Below are 19933 nucleotides of genomic sequence, written 5' to 3'. Positions count from 1 at the left end.
CCTATAGGTCACACAGAGACAACTTTACCGCTGCATGGTATGTACTGGTTGCTAAAATAGTCTAACTTAGATACACAAATTCTTGTATTAAACTCTTAACATAATTCGTATTAATTTATCTACACTTCATGTTTATGTTAATTCATCCGTTTATTGCATATAAAAAACATTTGTGGTCTACTTGTACAATGTAATATTTGTATGGAAGGATTCAATTGATTCCCTTGCTTCACTTCCATCTCGGTTATTAATAGCTAATCATGTAAATTCAAATAATTTGGTGTAAAAAATGAGTGTGTGTAAACTTTTTGTAGTATAACTATTTGATATTCGAAACATATTGATTCAACTAATTTAGATTCATGTCACATAAAAATCAATCGAAGGAAAACCATTTTATTAGAAATATTTTCACCCTCTTAACTCGAACTCGAAATTTATAGTTAAGGGTAAAAAAAAAATATTTCTATTCCAACACATCCCTCTATAGGTTAGTAAGTTATATCCCCCACCCCCCAACCACCAAACCAAAAAAAAAAAAAAAATCATATTTAGTTGATCAAAATGTTTTGAAAAATATTTCTCTAGGAAAATAAGTTATTTAAAAATAAAGAAAATGACTTCCCTAAAAATATGAAAAACAAGTTACATAAACGACATTCCAAATTCATTGTCTCTACCCCACCCACCTAACGCCCCCAACCCCATCCCTTAACCATCCCACGCCCATCACTTCGGACCCCTACTCCCCATGCCATCCCACCCTATAGTATTTTGTTAGATTACCTATCAGTGTTTTCAGAAGCGTTTTCGGGGTGAGCCTCAGGGCGGGGTGTACCAAAAATGCTCCGGGGCCCAAATAAAAGGCGTAGATCCATAGGGTGTAAGTTTCGGGCGCAAAAGCGTAAGCCCCAGGCTTAAAGGGGTATGCCCGAGTGTTAAATTTGATTTTGATTGTTTAAAAATATTTTTGCTATAAATTATGATTTTTATTATTGCTATAATGATATTTAGACATTATGTTATCATGTTGTAGTGATTTTTTCTCAAATATATAAATAAATAAAGCAACTCTCATGGAAAATAACACTGCCATAAATATTTTTTTAGAGAGATTTCATAGGACTATATTTCTGAAGCAACTTTATCCATATTTTGTTATTGCTCTTACACTTTTTGCCCTTCTCCTTCTTTGAATATATAAATGAAAGTCAGTGCAAATATTAGTTGCGGGAAAGACTAATAGATTTGGAGATTGATGATGAAGTGAACTGAGGATTTCACTTTAAAGATTATCTAGGTATTATCAGTTTTTGTGTTGTTACTTTTCTAAAATAATATTTATAATAGTTCTTTTTATATTATGACTGATTTATTTGAATTTATAATTTTGTGAAGCCAGCGGTGCAACATGCGCATATTTTCAGTTGGGGCTGCCTTACCCAATTAACTAATGTTTCATTCATACAAACTGTCACATTGCCAACTATACCATCCCCTCTTCCACCACCTCAACTTGTCTTCCTTTTTCTTCTTGAATATAGCTATCTATTCATTATTTTGGATGCGGGTAATTAATTTGTAAGCAATGGCAATCGCTGCCGCCATTATTCTTCCTATTGGTCTTCTCTTCCTTTTATCTGGCCTCATTATCAACTTTATTCAGGTACCCTTTTTCATCCTTATTGTAACAACTTTTTTGTTTTTGGATTAGATCCCACGTTACTTTTTGTTTTTCGTGGAATGTCTGTTTTGTCTATGTTCTTGAGTTTTGTTTCATTTCATGCATGTTGTGGCTTTCAACATTCTTGATTTGAATTGTCCCTTTTATGCCTACATTGTATATTGGAATGTTGGTTTCTTGATTTATGATTACTTGACCCTTCTTGTCGTTAATATGATGTACTCTACTTGTCTGTATGCATAAGTTTTTGTTTTCTAAACTTAGTTTCTTAAATGTATATTTAAATTTGCAAAGTGGGATTGCTGTGTTATTTATATAGTTTCCAGAAAATTAGTGAACCAATGCACGGAATTGGCTAAGGGGCCGTTTGTTTGCTGGTTAGAGTTATGCAGGTCAGGGATTAATTTGCAAGGTTGGTTATTCATGTATTAGTTATTCCATCTTCTACCCTACCTTGTATGAAATACTAATACTTGGATTCCCTCATAAGTTATACATATATTAGTTATGCGGGATTGTAAACTAGTAACCAAACACCGAACTTGGTGTGCTGAATTTTATATATAGGAACTAAAATGCTACCAAACATGGTACTAGTTATGCTGGTTTTAATATATGAATAGTTCACCTCCTAACTAGCAACCAAACGACCCCTAGAAATACTATATTGGACAGTGTGCTCAGAACGGTTTTTGGGATGGAGGTATAGTTAGGTGCATTCTTATGAAGAGAATCCTCTGATATCTTGATGGCTATATCAAGTGAATATAATCTGTGATTATAGGTCATTCAACCACTACAATCTTTAGCTTGTTTCATTTTGCTCTGTTCTTACAATTAAGGCATATTTGTTTCAATTATTTTTATTTGTTGCCAATTTTCCACTCTATGATTCATGACTATTATCAAAGTCTACTGAATGCACAATAACAATTGTAGAAACATTGTGTTTGATGTTAGCTTATTTTGCCGTTCAATTGAAGTCTTTCTTTTCTGGCATGATCACATTTTATATAGAAATACATTCAAATGATTTTTTGGGATGCTTTTACTTTCAGGCACTTCTCTTCATTCTAGTTCGACCCTTTACAAAAAAGGTATACAGAAGGATAAACAAAGAAGTAACAGAATTGTTATGGTTGGAACTCATCTGGCTTTTCGACTGGTGGGCAAATGTTAAGGTGTTTGAAGACTACTGTTAAATTTTATTGTTTACTTTTTTGCATTTTGTGCTAGATGTCAATATTTAATTTACTGCTTTTCTTGTTTCCAAATATGTCTAGATAATCTAAGTGTAGCTGGAACTTAGAATCATAATGCTCTTGGTGATAACTTAAATGTGCTTCCACATAACTGTGATAACTTAGTTTCCCCCATCTGAAGTACCACAGTCAGAAGTATGGTGTTTGAGCATTGTAAACTCTTGCTTTCCTCAAGAACTGAAGAAAAGAGATCACTCCCGTTTTTAAGTACTTTTTTTCTTTCACTTGCAGTTCAACTTATGTTCATCTCAAATATAATTAGAAGATATATAGGTGGGCAAAAAGTTGCATATTCACCAAAAATGTTGGAGGATGTTGTTAAGTCATGCAATTGTAAATGCTGGAGTAATTATATCCAACATGTTAGTGCAGCAAAAGTACGTTTGAGCTATCAAATGCTTGAAACATAAACCCCCACCCCCACCCCCTCTTTCTTTGGCAATACTGTTTTGGTGGAGAGTTCTATCAAGGTAATCTATTGCACTTCGCCTGAGATCCTTCCAAATTCCTGGGGAGTGATAACATGTTACCTGACGTTACTTTGGCTGTGGGAAAACATATATTGTAGAAGGCTTTTACTCTCTTTGATCTTTAGCAAATGGTTGTAAAAATACTTTCAAAAGTTGATCATTTTTCCACCTTTAGATGACAGAACAATCTTGTTTGGCCTCTTTGATATTGAGTATATGCTTTAGGACAACGTATTGGAGTGTTAAGAGAGGAAGAAAAAGAACGAAAGAGGTAAACAGTAAAACAAGGGAAAAACCATAAGGATTGGAAGTACTTGCTGCTCAGACAACATGGCTGTATTATTAGGAAATTCATACAGGTACCCTCAAATGGAATGCCAATACTAAGAAAACTTATGGAATGGGTGGTTGCTACCCTTTGAGGAGTTGAATTAGTTTGTTGTTCAAAAAAAAAAAAAAAACGATTGGGTCGTTAGACTGGAATAATCTTGGGAGCTTCAAGATCCTAATACTTACTCTTGGTTTTATTCTACACTATAATAGAAATTTCAACAAATTAATTTAGCTATCTAAAAGAGAAGAATATTGGGTAGTTATGGATTTTGGTAGCCAGTGAATGTATTGATACCAGGATGAGAGGGGAGGTACCAGGGGTCATGTGCAAATTGGACATTGAGAAAGCCTATGATAATCTCAACTGGAATTTTGGAAAATATAACTCAACATCACAGTGTAAATTTACTCCACTTTTTGTATAGTTACATTTTTGGGATTGGGAAGTAGTCCAGAATGAGTTCTATTTGATAATCTGATTAAAAGAACTATTTGCTGTTCAGTACTATCTTCAGTTTTTTGTTGAGCAACTTCTGTTGAAATAGCTTCAGACGGCTAAAGTAACTAAGAAATATACTCTCCTTTTTGTAGAATTATTTTTTTGCCACTGGGAAACAGTCCAGAACGAGTTCTAATTGATAATCTGTTAAAAAGAACTATCCGTAGTAGGAAGAAAAACAGAAGTTCATCGCTTTTCTTGAGTACTATTTTATGAGTTGGTGTATGTGGCGGCAGAGTTGTCTTGTAGTTTTGCATGTGGAATACAAAATTAAATTTTTCTTCTGGTAGAAAAAGTCATTGATTATGTAAGGAAAACGCCACATTAAAAACATTCACCATATTGGTTTTTGTTGTGTTTTAAGACTAACTCTGTAGTATTTTGTGCTTCATGCCAGGTTGAACTATACACAGATCAAGAAACTTATGGGTTAATGGGTAAGTAAATTCCATCAGCTTTATTACCTGAATTCTTTCCCCGGATAAGGTGTCTGTATCTTCATTTTCCTGTGTAAGCTTTATTGAATTCTTTGATAATAACTGATTTCAGGAAAAGAGCCTGCACTAATAATCTCCAACCATAGAGGTGACATTGACTGGCTTGTTGGATGGGTCATAGCTCAGGTGCTTGTATACTTAAATTTAAGTTTCTCTCTTTCTTGAAGCATCAAATTGTTGCTCTTTCTTGATGCATCAAAATCCCTTCTCTTTCTAGAAGCATCCATTTCTTAAGTTAAAAAACTTTGGATGTCAAATCTTTGATATGTCATTTCTCACTTCTGGTGGTCTAGTAAGATGTCAGTTCCTCCATTTTAGTCTACATTGTTAAAATGAGAACTCAATTTTGTGAGTTTAAATGGTCTCTTTTTTCTTTATGTAGAACTTACGGCTTTTATGTTTTTCTTTTATAAAGTAGTAGCATTCTAATCTCATTCATTTTGTTCTCATATTATCTTTTGGGAAGAAAACTTACTCTGATGTTTTCCTCTATGGTTATTTACAGCGAGTAGGTTGCCTCGGTAGCACAATTGCTTTGGCAAAGAAGTCTCTCTCATATCTTCCAGTAAGTTTCTGACACCATCAGAATTTTTCACTGTGTTATATGCTCTCCCAGTACTAGCTGTTGCTAAGTCAGATTTGCAGCTGAACGCAAGTTTCGTTTTGTATAATTTTTAGATAGTGTTCAGTTAAAGAGTGCAAAACTATATAATATTGCTTTACAATGATACAGAAATCATAGACTATTCTCTACCATTTTGAATAATTTCAACAAACAGTCAAAAGAGGGAAGACACGGCTCCTGCAGTTGGAAAATTTGGGGATGAGAAGCGCTCTCAATCACTCAAATTCTCTCTTGAAGACAAGTGAGGCAACGACTCTTCTTTGTTCCACTCAACTTTATATAATCAATCATTCTCTTTGAAGAAAGTGGGGAATATTTTCTTCCACCAACTTAACTTAAATAAAATGTTGTAGTACCGAGGTATATAGAAATTCTTCTAACATGTATCATAATTTAATTCTAGACTTCTCATATTCCCTAGTTCATGAACAACTTTCATCTTTCCTAGTTCATGAACAAACTAAAATAATACATTAACTTTTTTAACTCATTAACTAAGATAATTCACGTATCACAAAAATCAAGAAAGTTCTTTTCTTCTTCCAATTCACATTTCAACACCTGCTACCTTGTGTTTATAACAGATCACCTTCTTCTAGGTTTTGCAATAATTACAAATTCCTGTTCTTTTTGATACATTTAAGGCAATTGATTTGTAATTTCTACGTAGGTTAATGGTCTCCTCAGTTTTCTACTAGGATAATGTTCTTTTTATTTTGTTAAGTAAGTTGGACTTTGTGATTAAGGCGTTGCTGATTGATTGATTGAAGTAAGTTGGATTTTATTCAACAGAAAATCACTAAAGAAATGGTGGAAATGTAAAACTTGCAATGAATTTCTGTTTCTCTTTCATATCCTCTAGGGGTATACCACTCAAAAGCCAGTGGATAAAGGCTTATATTTTTGTCTATGCATGACTGCAAATTTGTGCTCACGGACCAAAGGATGCATAGTATTCCATATCCCTCTAATCTGTCCATTATGCTTGCATTCTTATCCAGCTCAAGAGAGTTCTTTTTGTGTCCTAGGCACTACCCACTGAGTACCACACAGATTAAGGAACACGTTTCAAAGCTACTCACCAACAATGCGAAACAGAAACAGATGATTACTGTCCTCAGCATAACACATTTAACACCTGTTACAGGCAACCGAACCCCTCTTCTGAAAATTTAACTGAGAAAGCCTTTATATTTTACAATGTCGATCAAGGATACTATTTTACCAATTGAGTCACAGGTATCTACCATATTCATACCCAATGATTTTCCACAAAGCAGTGATGAAAAGTATAACTTGTACAAATCTTTCCATTTTCCAAGTCAATCCGATCCATTCGTTCGTAGAGTTATTTTCGATCGCAAACATTTCTGGAATACCTCTAACAGAGGGGCAAATAGGAAACTTTGAAAGAACTTATTATCAACCTGTTTCAGATAGAAATCTATCTGATTCAGAAGGGAAGAACTTGCATCAGTATCTCTTCATTTAATTTGTTGTTCTGCAGTATTGAGATTTGGCGGCATTTATCACTTATGGACCTGAGACACTTGAAGAATCTTTTCCCTTCTTTGGTTATGTCTGGAAATATCGAAATAAAATCTATTGTGAGAGGCGTTTTGCAAAGAAGCTAATACTCTCCGATGTAGATAGTTACTGTAACAGGTCATTTTAGGCTGCTCTTATTTTCTGCCCATCTCAATGAATCACCTTATCAAGAAGTCCCTTTTATATCTTCCAACTTGCCTACCAATTGGGTCATTCTTTAACTTTGCTAATCTTGTCAATTCTTTCTAAATCTAATCTCCCATCCATAGCTTGCTGTGCATTGCTATAGCGGCTGCAATGTTGGCATCAAAACCAGACAAGTCATAAAAATCTTCTTTTAGAGAGGGATGACTAGAAAGCATCTTATATTCCTCTACTATCCAGAATCAGCTTTTTATGTGATGTGTGCTGCATGACACTAGCTGAAGCCCTAAACTTTCAAGTGTAAAGAAGTGGGTAGAGTTGTCGATCCCACGAGGAATAGTCATGGTTGTTCTTTCCTATGGAGTCGTTTAAGAGATTGAATGAGTTATTGGTTTATTAGCACAAACTAACAATGAAACGAGTGTCAACTTCACCTACAGTCTTTTGGTCATAATTCAACTCACAATTGCTCAAGCTTAGGTTCTAATTATATGGCGGGATACCTACTTTATGATGTTCCTTAAACCAATTTATGATTATGTCTTATCTATCCTTAAGGTAGAGGTTCCAGAAACCAATCTAGTTTTACACTTAATGCAATTAAAGATGCATTAAATTCTATGGGTCTATCATGGTTGAGTTTCTCGAAGCCAAATTACACTCAGCAGACCACACAATCTGTGCAGGGTTTCCGAAATCGGTTAAGCCTATTTCAATTATGATGTACATTATAGTTGGCGGCTTCAATTCTATTCGATGAATTGGTTATATATACATTACATCTCTGTTCGATACCTAATAATGTAAAGATTTTTTAAAAGCATTGACTAATATAAAGTACACTATTAGTAAAAAGAACAGCTTAATCATTCAAGAAACAATTGTTGAACCAAAGGAGTTACAGATTCATGTAACCTCAACTAAAGAAATTACTGCATGTTTAGATAAAAACCCAACAAGAGGCAAGAATCAGCAATATAAAATCAATAAAAGATGGAAAAGAAGAGAACTCTTTTGATGCCCAACTTTTGATCTTCTCTCTTTTTCCTCCCCTTGAGGTTGTTTCTTCTTGATATTCTTCTTAAAATATAGTCTCCAAACTGCCTGCATATTCATGGATATATCTTTAATAATTTCTCAAGGAATCTCACTCATATAAGAAAACAAGAGCAAAAATATGTTAATCTCATCAGTTTACGTGATCATGTGAAATGCCTTGGTGTGATGAATTCATGGTGTAGCCATGTGAATAACTGGTGTTACTACGTCAAATTTGGCCAAATTTCTATAATATTTGTGTGATCACTTGAGATTTGATGTGACCACGTCATGGCATGGTCACATAAACTGAGTTGCATGGTCACGCCGTGATTTCCTCTACATTATGCGACTTCAGTAAAATGACAAAAAATGTTTTTGTATGAGAGTCCAAATAATGAACTGTCTAAAGTGCTAGATCCAAACTTCAAGGTGAGAATTTCCTTCAAGTGGAACAACCAAATTGTATACATAGGTACAGTTATGGATCTGTGAAGTTGAGTCACAATTCACTTGATAGAATGCATTGCTCCTCACTCAAGTTCCTTCGTTTCTTGTTCCTCATTGTCAATTGTGGTGAATTCTTTGGTGTGTTCTTCACGCAAAGACCTTATTTCACCTTCTACTGAAATAAAATAGAATACATCACACCCCTTGGGTTGCGGCCCTTCCCCAGACCCTACTAACATGGGATGCTTTGTGCACCCGACTGCCCTTTTAATAAGACCGGCGAAAGAAAAAGTTCTATATAAGCGATTCCTATCAGTTGGTATTGTGTTTTAGTCACGTTAATGTTTGTACTTTAGGTCTTATATTTTTAGGAGTCTTTTAGTCCTATATGAAATTTATATGCCAACAGAAAATATAGAGAACTTCTAGTTCTATTATTATTGTTATTGTTATTATTATTGTTGTTGTTGTCGTAACAATAACAACAACAACAACAACAACAACAACAACAACAACAACAATAATAATAATAATAATAATAATAATAATAATTATTATTATTATTATTATTATTATTATTATTATTATTGTTATATGGGTCTAAGATGAACTTAACTAGAGTAGTATGGTCAGTGTATATTCATATAGCCGACATTAACTTGCTTGAGATTGAGGCATAATTATTGTTGTTGTCCTCCATAATAAGACCAACAAAATGCATAAAAATTTGCAAATCTTTAGTTTGAAGTGTATGATACCAGAAGAGACATTTGGGTCAAAATTCGCCTCTTATGCTCAATAGACATGACAAATCTAGTAAAGTGACCTAATTCTATCAACTCACCATTGTGCGACAGCATTTGGGAAAAAAAATACTGCTTTTTGACTGAGGAATGAGTTAATCCATCTTCCTTAGCTCAATGGTAAAAGAAATATTGACTTGCAGGTTTTGGGATGGTCAATGTGGTTTGCTGGTAATATCAGTCTTCAGAGAAGCTGGGCCAAGGATGAAAACACCTTGAAGGTACTGTTCTCTAACTTTATCTGTTTGGACTGTGATCTTCTACTTATGTTTGTTGCATTTATTTCTTCTTTCGGTCTTTCACTGCAGTCAGGATTCCAAGAGCTAAATGATTTCCACCAACCTTTTTGGTTGGCTGTTTTTGTAGAAGGAACTCGCTTTACACACGCAAAGCTTTTAGCAGCTCAAGAATATGCTGTTTCCGCAGGAAAACCTATCCCAAGGAATGTTTTGATTCCTCGAACCAAGGTGATGTAATCTTTCTAACTTATATGTGATTTAAATGTGGCGACAATAACAGTTCCTCATCCTGGTTTTAACATTCAGAGGAAGGATTCTTAACATTGACAATGTTGTTTACATGTAGCCTAGTTATGGTATCTATTTTTCTGCATATGGTTGAAGGGAAAATCTTCCGTCAATGTTTATCTGATAATATTCTCTTCTCCTCAGGGTTTTGTTGCAGCAGTAAGCCATTTGCGTTCTGTTGTTCCAGCAATTTATAATATAACATTTGCAATTCCTAAAGATAAGCCTCGACCGACATTGCTAAGATTGCTTAGAGGATGCTCTTCTGTGGTAAGCTAATACCTACATACTTGTTCACTTTTCAAAACTAATAGTGTTAGTATATACGTCAGTATACACAACACTCTAATAAAAAGGGTCTCTACATGTTGATTGATATGGATTTCCTAGCATAATTATAGGAGTAATTAATATAGATTGATTATGTAATGATTGTGTAATATTCTCTTTGATTATGTAATATTCTCTTTCTTTATTTAGTTATAGGACTTATTGTATAAATACCCATTGTCATGGGATGTAAATTATCAAGAAATACAAAGAAGACTTTCTCTTCTTCTTGAAATCTTCATGGTGTCAGAGCCATTGCTGCCTTTTAGAGGTGAGTTATCTCCCTCGTAGCACTAGGGTTCCCTTTTTCTCTCAAAGAGGTCGAGTTTTCTCTCTATCGGTGGCTGTCCGCAACACAAGTTCCTTCCGGTCAGTTTTTCAGAATTTTTTTCTTCCGTTGGAGTTATTGGAACATTCCGAGTCAGCCCTACCAGTTTTTGATTTTTTCCGATCACCGGAAATTAAGGTTCCGGCGTGGCAGCCATTTTTTCCGGCGAGATCTAGTATTTTTTAGAGATCTAAAGTTTTATTTTCTGGCGATATTTTGCACCTACAACCACTGTTTCAGATTTTTCCGGCGTGTTTCCCGGCGACTTTTCAGGTTCAGATTTTTTTTCTTTTTTCGACATAGTTTACCCACAGCATCTGTTTGTGAGGTATTTCTTTCTTGGAACACATATAAATTATTTAGATCTATGACTGTTCAAACTATGAGAGATACAAAGGGAGCAAATAATAGTTCTCTTTCACAAATCAGTGCTGGTCAGTCTAATATTGCAGAAAATGTGGCGACGTTTAGAGATACTACTTCTGGAGAGACTTTGTCTCCGGATGAAGTTCAACAACTTCGTCGTCTTTTGAACAAACTTGACTCTTCAAGTGCTGCTAGTTTCAATTATGTGCAGTCAGGTATTGCCTTTAATGCTCAACTTAATTCTTGGATTATTGATTCTGGTGCGAATAGATACATGACAGGCTCTTCTAAAGGCCTTCAAAATTACTCTCCTAGTCCCAAAGGGGATTATGTCCGAATAGTCAATGGCTCCCTAACCCCTGTCTTTGGAACATGTTCACTCCTTTGTACCCCTGATATTACCTTATCATCCATTTTTCATGTTTATGACTTTCCCGTTAATCTATTATCTGTTAGCGCTATCACAAAAGCACTAAACTGTAGTGTAAAATTCTTTCCTGATCATTGTGTTTTTAAGGACCTTCAAACAGGGAAGAAGATTGGCAGTGGTAGATTGTATGATGGTTTATATTTGATCAATGGAGCTCGAGATTCTAGTCAGGCTTATTTAGGAACAAATAAGAATGTCAACCAAGAAATAATGCAGTGGCATAGACGGTTGGACACCCTTCCTTTTTTGCTTTAAAAAGGTTATATCCTAGTTTATTTTCTAGAACTAAGTTTGAATCTTTGTCTTGTGATGCTTGTGAATATGCCAAGCACACTAAAAACTCTTATTCTTTGAGTGACAATAAAAGCACAATTCCTTTTTCGACCATTCATTCTGATGTATGGGGCCCTACTGAAACACCTTCTTTGTCTGGTAGTCGATGGTTTGTTACTTTTATTGATTGTTGCACTAGAATAACATGGGTATATCTGTTGAAAGCCAAAAGTGAAATTTTCACATGTTTTCAGTCATTTCATAAGATGATCTGCACTCAATTTGAGGCTAAGATAAAGATATTTTGAACTGACAATGGTACAGAATACATGAATAAAACTTTTGGAGCTTACTTGGAGTCTTTTGGGATAATCCACCAAACTAGGTGTCCTTATACTAGTGCACAAAATGGGATTGCTGAAAGGAAAAATAAGTATTTGTTAGAAGTAGCAAGATCCCTTTTGTTTACCATGAATCTGCCGAAACCTTATTGGGGGGATGCCATTCTAGTAGCTGCCTACCTCATCAATAGAATGCCACTTAAAACTCTCTACTTTCAGAGTCCTTTGGAAGCTTTAAAAGGTAGAAATGACTATACTATTCCTCCCAAGATATTTGGATATGTTTTCTTTGTTCACACTAGGAACTTCGGAAAACTTGATCCTAGAGCTCTTAAGTGTGTCTTTATTGGGTATTCTCCAACACAGAAAGAGTACAAATGTTATCACCCTCCTTCCTGGAGAACCTTCGACAGGATGGATGTTACCTTTCGAGAATCTGAGTCCTATTTCAGTATTACACCATCACCTTTTCACAGGGAGAATTATAAGGAAGAAATGATGGTTTTTCCTAATCCCATTGTTTAAACAAGAGAAAATGAAATTGGAGAAAGAATTCAGGGGGAGACTGTTGATCGTTTGGATAGTCCTGATTTGATAACTTACTCAAGGAGGAATAGAGCAGAAGAAGCTATCATGCAATCTGCCGAAGCCGAACCTTCTTCATCTGGTGAGTCATCTATAGTTCCTAATGAGTTAGATTTTCCTATTGCTCACAGGAAAAGAGTCAGATCTTGCACCAAACACCCCTTATCTAACTTTGTCTCTTATAATTCTTTGCCTCCCTCCGATAGAGCTTTTGCCTTGTCTATTTGTTCTGTGTCTATTCCCTAAAATTGGAGGGAAGCTTTTGCAGATTTCAAATGGAAGCAAGCTATGCTTGAAGAAATGAAGGCCTTGTCAAAGAATGAGACTTGGGAACTTGTCATACCACCTCCAGACAAAAAACTAGTTGGTTGTAAATGGGTCTTCACTGTGAAACATAAAGCTGATGGTTCGATTGAAAAATTCAAAGCAAGATTGATGGCTAAGGGATTTACTCAGACCTATGGAGTGGATTATCAAGAGACATTTGCCCCTGTTGCAAAAATGAACACCATTAGAATTCTTTTGTCTTGTGCAGCTAATCTTAATTGGGACTTACAGCCGTTTGATGTGAAGAACGCATTTCTTCATGGAGACTTAGAAGAAGACGTGTTTATGGATATTCCTCCTAGTTTTGGTAATAAATAGAGCCAAGGAAATGTATGCAGACTGAAGAAAGCCTTATATGGACTGAAGCAGTCTCCTAGAGCTTGGTTTGACAGATTCTGCAAAGCAATGATCTCTTTCGGTTACCAACAAAGCAATGCTGATCACACTCTTTTCATAAGACATCAAAAGGGTAAACTCACTCTTCTCATAGTTTATGTTGATGACATAGTAATGACAGGAGATGACAAGGAGGAAATGACCCGATTGAAGAAGTTGTTAGCTCAAGAATTTGAGATCAAGGATCTTGGAAAATTACAATACTTCTTGGGTATCGAGGTTGCTAGATCAAATAGAGGAATCTTTATTTCCCAAAGAAAGTATATTCTGGACCTCTTGAAAGAAACTGGTATGATAGGTTGCAAGCCAGCAGAATCACCCATGGAAAGCAATCACAAACTACAAAGTGGAGTTGGAAAGTCAGTTGATAAGGAGGCTGGTTGGAAGACTCATTTATCTCTCTCACACTAGATCAGATATAGCCTATTCAGTCAGCCTGGTGAGTCAGTTGATGCATGATCCTCGACATACTCATATGGAAGCTGTCTTTCGCATTTTGCAGTATCTGAAGTCTGCGCCAGGGAAAGGTCTACTTTTCTCCAGACATGGTCACCTCAAAATAGAAGCCTTTACAGATGCGGATTGGACAGGATCTCTAGATGACCGAAGATCTACATCCGGTTACTGTACACTCGTAGGAGGAAACCTGGTCACTTGGAGAAGCAAGAAGCAAAGTGTTGTTGCTAGATCAAGTGCGGAAGCAGAATATAGAGCTATGGCTCAGGGTGTTTGTGAACTTTTATGGTTATGAAAGCTATTAGAGGAATTGAGATTGTCTGAAAAGGGAAAGATTTCCTTGTATTGTGACAACAAAGCTGCAATCAGTATAGCTCATAATCCAATTCAGCATGACCGAACAAAGCATGTTGAAATTGATCGACACTTCATCAAAGAAAAAGTTACGGATGATATCTTGAGTTTGTTCCATGTGTCATCAGGAAAGCAGCTAGCTGATGTGTTTACCAAAGGCCTCACCAAACGGACTTTCCATACACTAGTTTGCAAGTTGGGCATGTGCGACATCTTTGCCCCAACTTGAGGGGGAGTGTTGATTGATATGGATTTCCTAGCATAATTATAGGAGTAATTGATATAGATTGATTATGTAATATTCTCTTTCTTTATTTAGTTATAGGACTTATTGTATAAATACCCATTGTCATGGGATATAAATTATCAAGAAATACAAAGAAGACTTTCTCTTCTTCTTGAAATCTTCACTACACTTATGAATGAGACCAGTAAAGATGCACTGTATGTGCATTGATCTGAAAATTTGCGGCAGTTCTCTCTTAATAGGGTATCAGAATGCATGATTTATGTTGTCCACAAAGCTCCTTTCTTTGTCAGTGTTCACTGCATAAGATCTGGATAACGTTACTGTTGAAACTTGAAAGACATAATTAATAAGTAAAAGTATGCTCTCAAAAACAACTTAAGCTTTTAGATGAAAAGGTTAGCCACTTCAACAGAGGTCCTGGGTTCGAGTCTCACAGCCACCTATTATCAGAAAAAAATCATGTGCTTGGCCCTTGAAAAAGAATCAGGCCGCACGTGAGGGGGCGTGTTGACAAACATAATTAAATAAATGGAAGTGTGCTCTCTCTAATAGCTTAAGCTTTTAATGAGATGGTCACACACATTTACATTTACTTTTGTTCGATGTCCCTTGTTCCCACTTGAGTCAACTGGTGCTTGTGTAGAACTGAGGATGCACTTATTTTGTTGTTTATGCACTTATTTTGTTGTTTCTGACAAATAAATAATCTGTCTATACTTGTTTGTTTTGAACAATGAACTTCAGTTGAATAGATACAAGAAACTATGTTATAAAAAATTCTCACAAGGGTGGAGCAGCATCTATTCTAGAGCTCCGTTAACAAACCTCTACCTCAGAAACAAACGAAAGCACTCAAATTGCACTGTCTCCAAAAAGCAAAGTTCAGTTTGCTGTTTCGATAATTCGATTATATATTGGATTCAGCAGTTCTTGATTAATGAAGAATCTGCTTAAGGATTACTGATTCTTAGTATCGAATGAACGGGAACCAAAACAAATGTGGCACGAGTGTTCTCAAAAGGGCTAAAGTTGCTGAAGCAAAGGCTTTCTTCTCTTCCAACTCCTTAATCTCTCTCCCTATCTATTTTCTTTTCTCTTTTATAAAACAATTCAATAAAGTTATCAAGTTTCTATAGTGCTGTTCTTTAAAAGTATCTAATATCTGGCTTGAGTGGTAGATGAATGGATCATTTCTTTATTTAATTTTGATTTGTTGCAGTGTTCACATACAATTGCAGTTTTAGGTAGAATCTCAGAAAAAGTAGGATTCTTAAAATGTCTTCTATGTTTTGCAAAGTAATAAGCACGACGTCAAGTATTAGGGATGACTCCATACATTACAGTTTTGTGGGCATATGACTGGCTTCCTGCTCATGATGATTTGACATTTTATGTCTTGTCTCTTTGTAGGTCCATGTGCATGTTGAACGTTGTTTGATGCAGGAATTACCAGAAGATGAGAGTGGCATTGCGCAATGGTGCAGAGATGTTTTTGTTGTAAAGGTAGAATTCTGTACATTGGGGCTTAGTTAATTTATCGTAGAATTTGAAACTTCCTCAAGAATACAATGTCTCAATGATTTATCTCTCTAAGACTCTCTGAGAAGATTTTTTTTTTTGGTTTTGGGGGGGGGGGTAGCGGCTAAGTGCTCCAAAGTGGAAGCAATGAAACTTGGGAGTGTGTGAACACTCGTGAAGTTTGGGAAGAACAGGAATCTGGGGCCGAATTCTAACCCTTAAAATTGGCCTGAGGTGAGGATTACTCAATACCATATAATAAGGAGACAACAAGCCGTACGCTCAACTAATGTGGGACATCAAACACACCCTATCCGACCAAAGACTAGACATCTGGTGCGTAGACGATACAACATGGACCCAACTTTGGTAAACGATGAGTAGGGATGGGTTTGAGCTGATACCATGTGAAGAAAATGAACCTTGAGCTAACTAAACCTCAAAAACTAGCTCTTCAGGTAAGGGCTGTCCAAAATCATATATGGAGATAACGGTCCATACATTAGTCTAATGTGGGACATCCAACAAAGTTCGCGTTGTAATACTATAAATTGACGCGTTGATTAGCCACAAAGCACTCCGCTGTTACTTATTCTGGTTAATTGTTATAGATCTGTTGATGTTTCTATCCTTCTTTCACTGGTGTTAGGATGCTTTATTGGACCAGCATCTTGCTACGGATACATTTGGTGACCAAGAACGTCAAGATATTGGAAGACCAAAAAAATCCTTAATGGTGAGGGGGGAGCAAATTCATAAAATAGCCAGTTCCACAGTTGTGTCACTTCCATTTGTTCTCCTGTTTAACAAGAAGATTTTCGTTGATATGCAGGTTGTTATCTGTTGGTCATGTTTCCTTTTCTTTAGCGCGATAAAATTTTTCGAGTGGTGTCCATTCTCTTGGGGAGGAGTTGTATTTTGTGCAGTTTTCATGGTCTTGGTCCTAGTCTTGATGCAGATTCTCATCATCTTTTCCAAGTCAGAAAAATCTACTGCTCCTAAAGTACTTCCTCCAAATACATTGAAGGAAAACCTACTTCCTGCATGATGATTTGATGAAAATTTTAGATGGTTCAACTGGTTGTATATAGGGATAATTTCCTCAAACACGCTTTAACACTTCCAGAGATTAGAGTATCCAAACTGGAGGAGAGGACTAAGAAAGGCTGGTTTTTGCAAGAGATTTTTGAAGATCGACATTCTTTGATTCTTTGGTGGCTCTAACTTTCTTACTGTTCTTTGATTTGTTATTCATGATTTGCCTCCTATGAAAGTATCAGGAATATGTTTAGGTTAAGTTTAGTAGTTTACAAATTATCCAATTGTATCTTAATTTTTGTTCCATTGTATGTGAAAATTTGCTACAGTTGTATCATTATTTGACACAGAAAACATGAGCTGGAGCTGGTATACTACTGTTATTTATAAAGTTTTAACATATTTTCAATACCCAATGACTAATGCTTAATGTTGCTTTAGTCGGAAGAAGATTGTACTCCCTCCGTTCACTTTTACTTGTCCATTATTCTTAAAATAGATTTTCATTTTTATTTGTCATTTTTCACATATCAAGATAAGACAATATTTTTTTTTTGTTTTACCCATAGTATTAATTACTCACTTCAAATTATTTTTCAAATCCAATAAAAATATGCATCAATTAATATGGGTATATTGGTAAATTATGTACTCCATTTATTATTTCTTAAACAGCGTGAAAAGTCCAAAGTGGACAAGTAAAAGTGAACGGAGGGAGTATAAATTTTTCTTTCTTTATGATCAATCTATTTAAAAAGTGTTTTAGTAATTCTATACGCGTAGCTAAAACTATTTAATACTCGTGTGCTGTGATCGTTTTTTTCAAAAATAAAATAAAATTGATATTAGTTTTGAAAAATTAGTAGTAGAAGAACACCATACTGGTACTACTTCAAAACTGACCAGCAGTTTCCAGTTTATATATGGTTTTAATTAAACCTTGCACTTCACTCCTTTCGAAGGAACACCAAAGAGAAAATCCTATAACTTGATGAAGATGAAGAGATACAAAGAATAATAGCCTCCTACTCAAATCCATCACATACATCAATTATGGCTACAAAAAGCAGCAAAATTTTGAAAAGAACCAACTTTACCATCAAGTATTGCAACAAAGAATTTTCCAAATCATATGAAGGTAGTTGTTGCAAGTGACGCGAGGAAGGTAGTTGAATTAATGGTTGCAAAGGTGAAGATTCGAGCACGTATGAAGGTTGTGGTGACAAATATAACATATATAGAGGTAACGGCGACGAGGAGGATAATAATAATAATGGTGGTGTCTGGAATAATAACTTACGAACACGAGGTTGTGGTGATAATGATGGTGGAGGTGATGAATTGAATAATAGATGAAGATGGTATGTTAGTAGCGTACAAACATTGGGTGATAGAGGCAATGATGGAGGCATGCTAGCTGGGTGATTTCGAGCTGTAACAACAAAAATGAGATTTGCTGCTATTGAAAATACTAGTTGGAAGCAAAATGTGACCATATTTGCGAATGAAAATGGATTAGTTTCCAAGTCATTGTGAGAGTAAAATGCTAGTATGTAACACATATTTATATAGTCATCCTCTCAAGAATTAGAACCCCGTGAGCTCAAAATAACTTTGTGTTTAACATTACTCAAACTATTTACTTAGGCCTATTTGGAAAGCCACCTAGGTACTTAATATTGGGTGTAATTATACAGTTTGACTTGTTTGTTTGACCAAGTAATTACTTGGTTAGGTGAGAATTGGGTGTAATTAGTCTGTTTGTTTGACCAATTAACTACTTGATTATTAAACTAATAGTATAAAGGTACTTCACGAAAAAGAAACCATTAGTTGAATTCATTTGTAGTTACAATTAGCACTTATTAGTTCACTTTTTTGTTTTGCTAAAACGAAGGGGTTTTATAAAAGGGAAACTAAAGGAGTACTTGCACGATACAAAGCTGAGATAGATTTAAACAATGTTATTTCCAAATTGTGAAACTAAGATAGATCTAAACGATGCTGTATCTAAATTGTCTCTGTTTAACAGCATAATCACAGATAATAGGGGACCATCTCAAAAATAGATTCTCTTTCCATATACATCGGACAGTTTAAGTAGTATACTCCAAATTATATCAATATTGACTACCTCATAAATTTTACTCCCTCCGTCCCAAAAAGATTATCCTAGTTTGACTTGGCACGGAGTTTAAGAAATAAAGGAAGACTTTGATATATGTGATCCAAAACAAACTTTAGATATTTATGTAGGTGTAAATCATCTCATAAAGTTAAATTGCTTCTAAATATAGAAAGGTATCAATCTTTTTGGGACAAACTAATAAGGAAAGTAGAACAATCTTTTTTGAGACAGAGGGAGTACTAGCTATGCTAATTTGGGGATGGGATGTATATAATTTAAAGCGTGAGACTGCTAATAAAAATGAAAATTACGATTTTCAATTACAATTTGCAGTTGCTTAGTAGCTTTTGGACATTATTGCTCCATAAAATGCATCTAGAATTGCTTTTCCTTTCGCGAAAATTAATTAAAATTAACATTAAACCCCTCTGTTAATACTTTTGGTGTTGTATTACGTAGATGGGTAAATTTTAATGTTTTTTTTTTTTAATACAAAAAAGAGTGTCACATCTCATGTACTAGTCACATGTGTCTTCTAAGAGGTTTTCGCGTACATATGAGAGAAAGAACATCATTTGACTTCTGAACTTGGCACGAAAACTTAGTTTAGCAACTCAATTTAAGTTGTATTTATTTACCCCCTTAACAACTTTCAAGTTAATTAAATACCCCCCTTAGCGGCGTGGACCAGTTAAGATCTAGGTGTTGTTCACCACTCACCTGGTGATTGGTCCACATCATTAAATATTTTTTTAATTTTTTTTATTTATTTAGTTTTTTTTTCTTCTTCATTCTTTCCCTATTTTATTATTTTATTAAACAATAATTAAAAAAAAAAAAAAAAGATGGACCCATAGCTGCCGTTCTCCTCCTCCTAAACTCCCCACCTCCACACCGCCGCTGCTACCACCCCGCCACCACCGCCGCCACCAC

The 19933-nt window shown here is 35.3% G+C and overlaps 1 protein-coding gene across 1 annotated transcript; it reads left to right on the top strand.

The window, feature by feature from the left end:
* Positions 1 to 1420: 1420 nt before the first annotated feature.
* On the top strand, positions 1421 to 17274 carry LOC132643568 (1-acyl-sn-glycerol-3-phosphate acyltransferase PLS1-like). Its single transcript, XM_060360023.1, has 11 exons — positions 1421 to 1666; positions 2743 to 2865; positions 4646 to 4685; positions 4798 to 4871; positions 5251 to 5310; positions 9497 to 9574; positions 9662 to 9820; positions 10025 to 10150; positions 15727 to 15819; positions 16484 to 16570; positions 16667 to 17274. The coding sequence occupies exons 1-11, from the start codon at positions 1589 to 1591 to the stop codon at positions 16880 to 16882; spliced, it is 1134 nt and encodes a 377-aa protein (XP_060216006.1). The 5' UTR covers positions 1421 to 1588; the 3' UTR covers positions 16883 to 17274.
* The last annotated feature ends 2659 nt before the right edge of the window (positions 17275 to 19933 follow it).

Source organism: Lycium barbarum, chromosome 6, assembly GCF_019175385.1.
Source record: "Lycium barbarum isolate Lr01 chromosome 6, ASM1917538v2, whole genome shotgun sequence".
NCBI lineage: Eukaryota > Viridiplantae > Streptophyta > Magnoliopsida > Solanales > Solanaceae > Lycium > Lycium barbarum.
Note: the sequence above shows the minus strand (reverse complement) of the source record. Positions and strands in the feature narration are given on the sequence as shown.

Coding starts and splice junctions, on each gene's coding strand:
- LOC132643568 (XM_060360023.1), top strand. CDS start 1,589: ATGGCAATCGCTGCCGCCATTATTCTTCCTATTGGTCTTCTCTTCCTT. Junction 15,820..16,483: donor GAGATGTTTTTGTTGTAAAG/GTAGAATTCTGT, acceptor CACTGGTGTTAG/GATGCTTTATTGGACCAGCA. Junction 16,571..16,666: donor GACCAAAAAAATCCTTAATG/GTGAGGGGGGAG, acceptor GTTGATATGCAG/GTTGTTATCTGTTGGTCATG.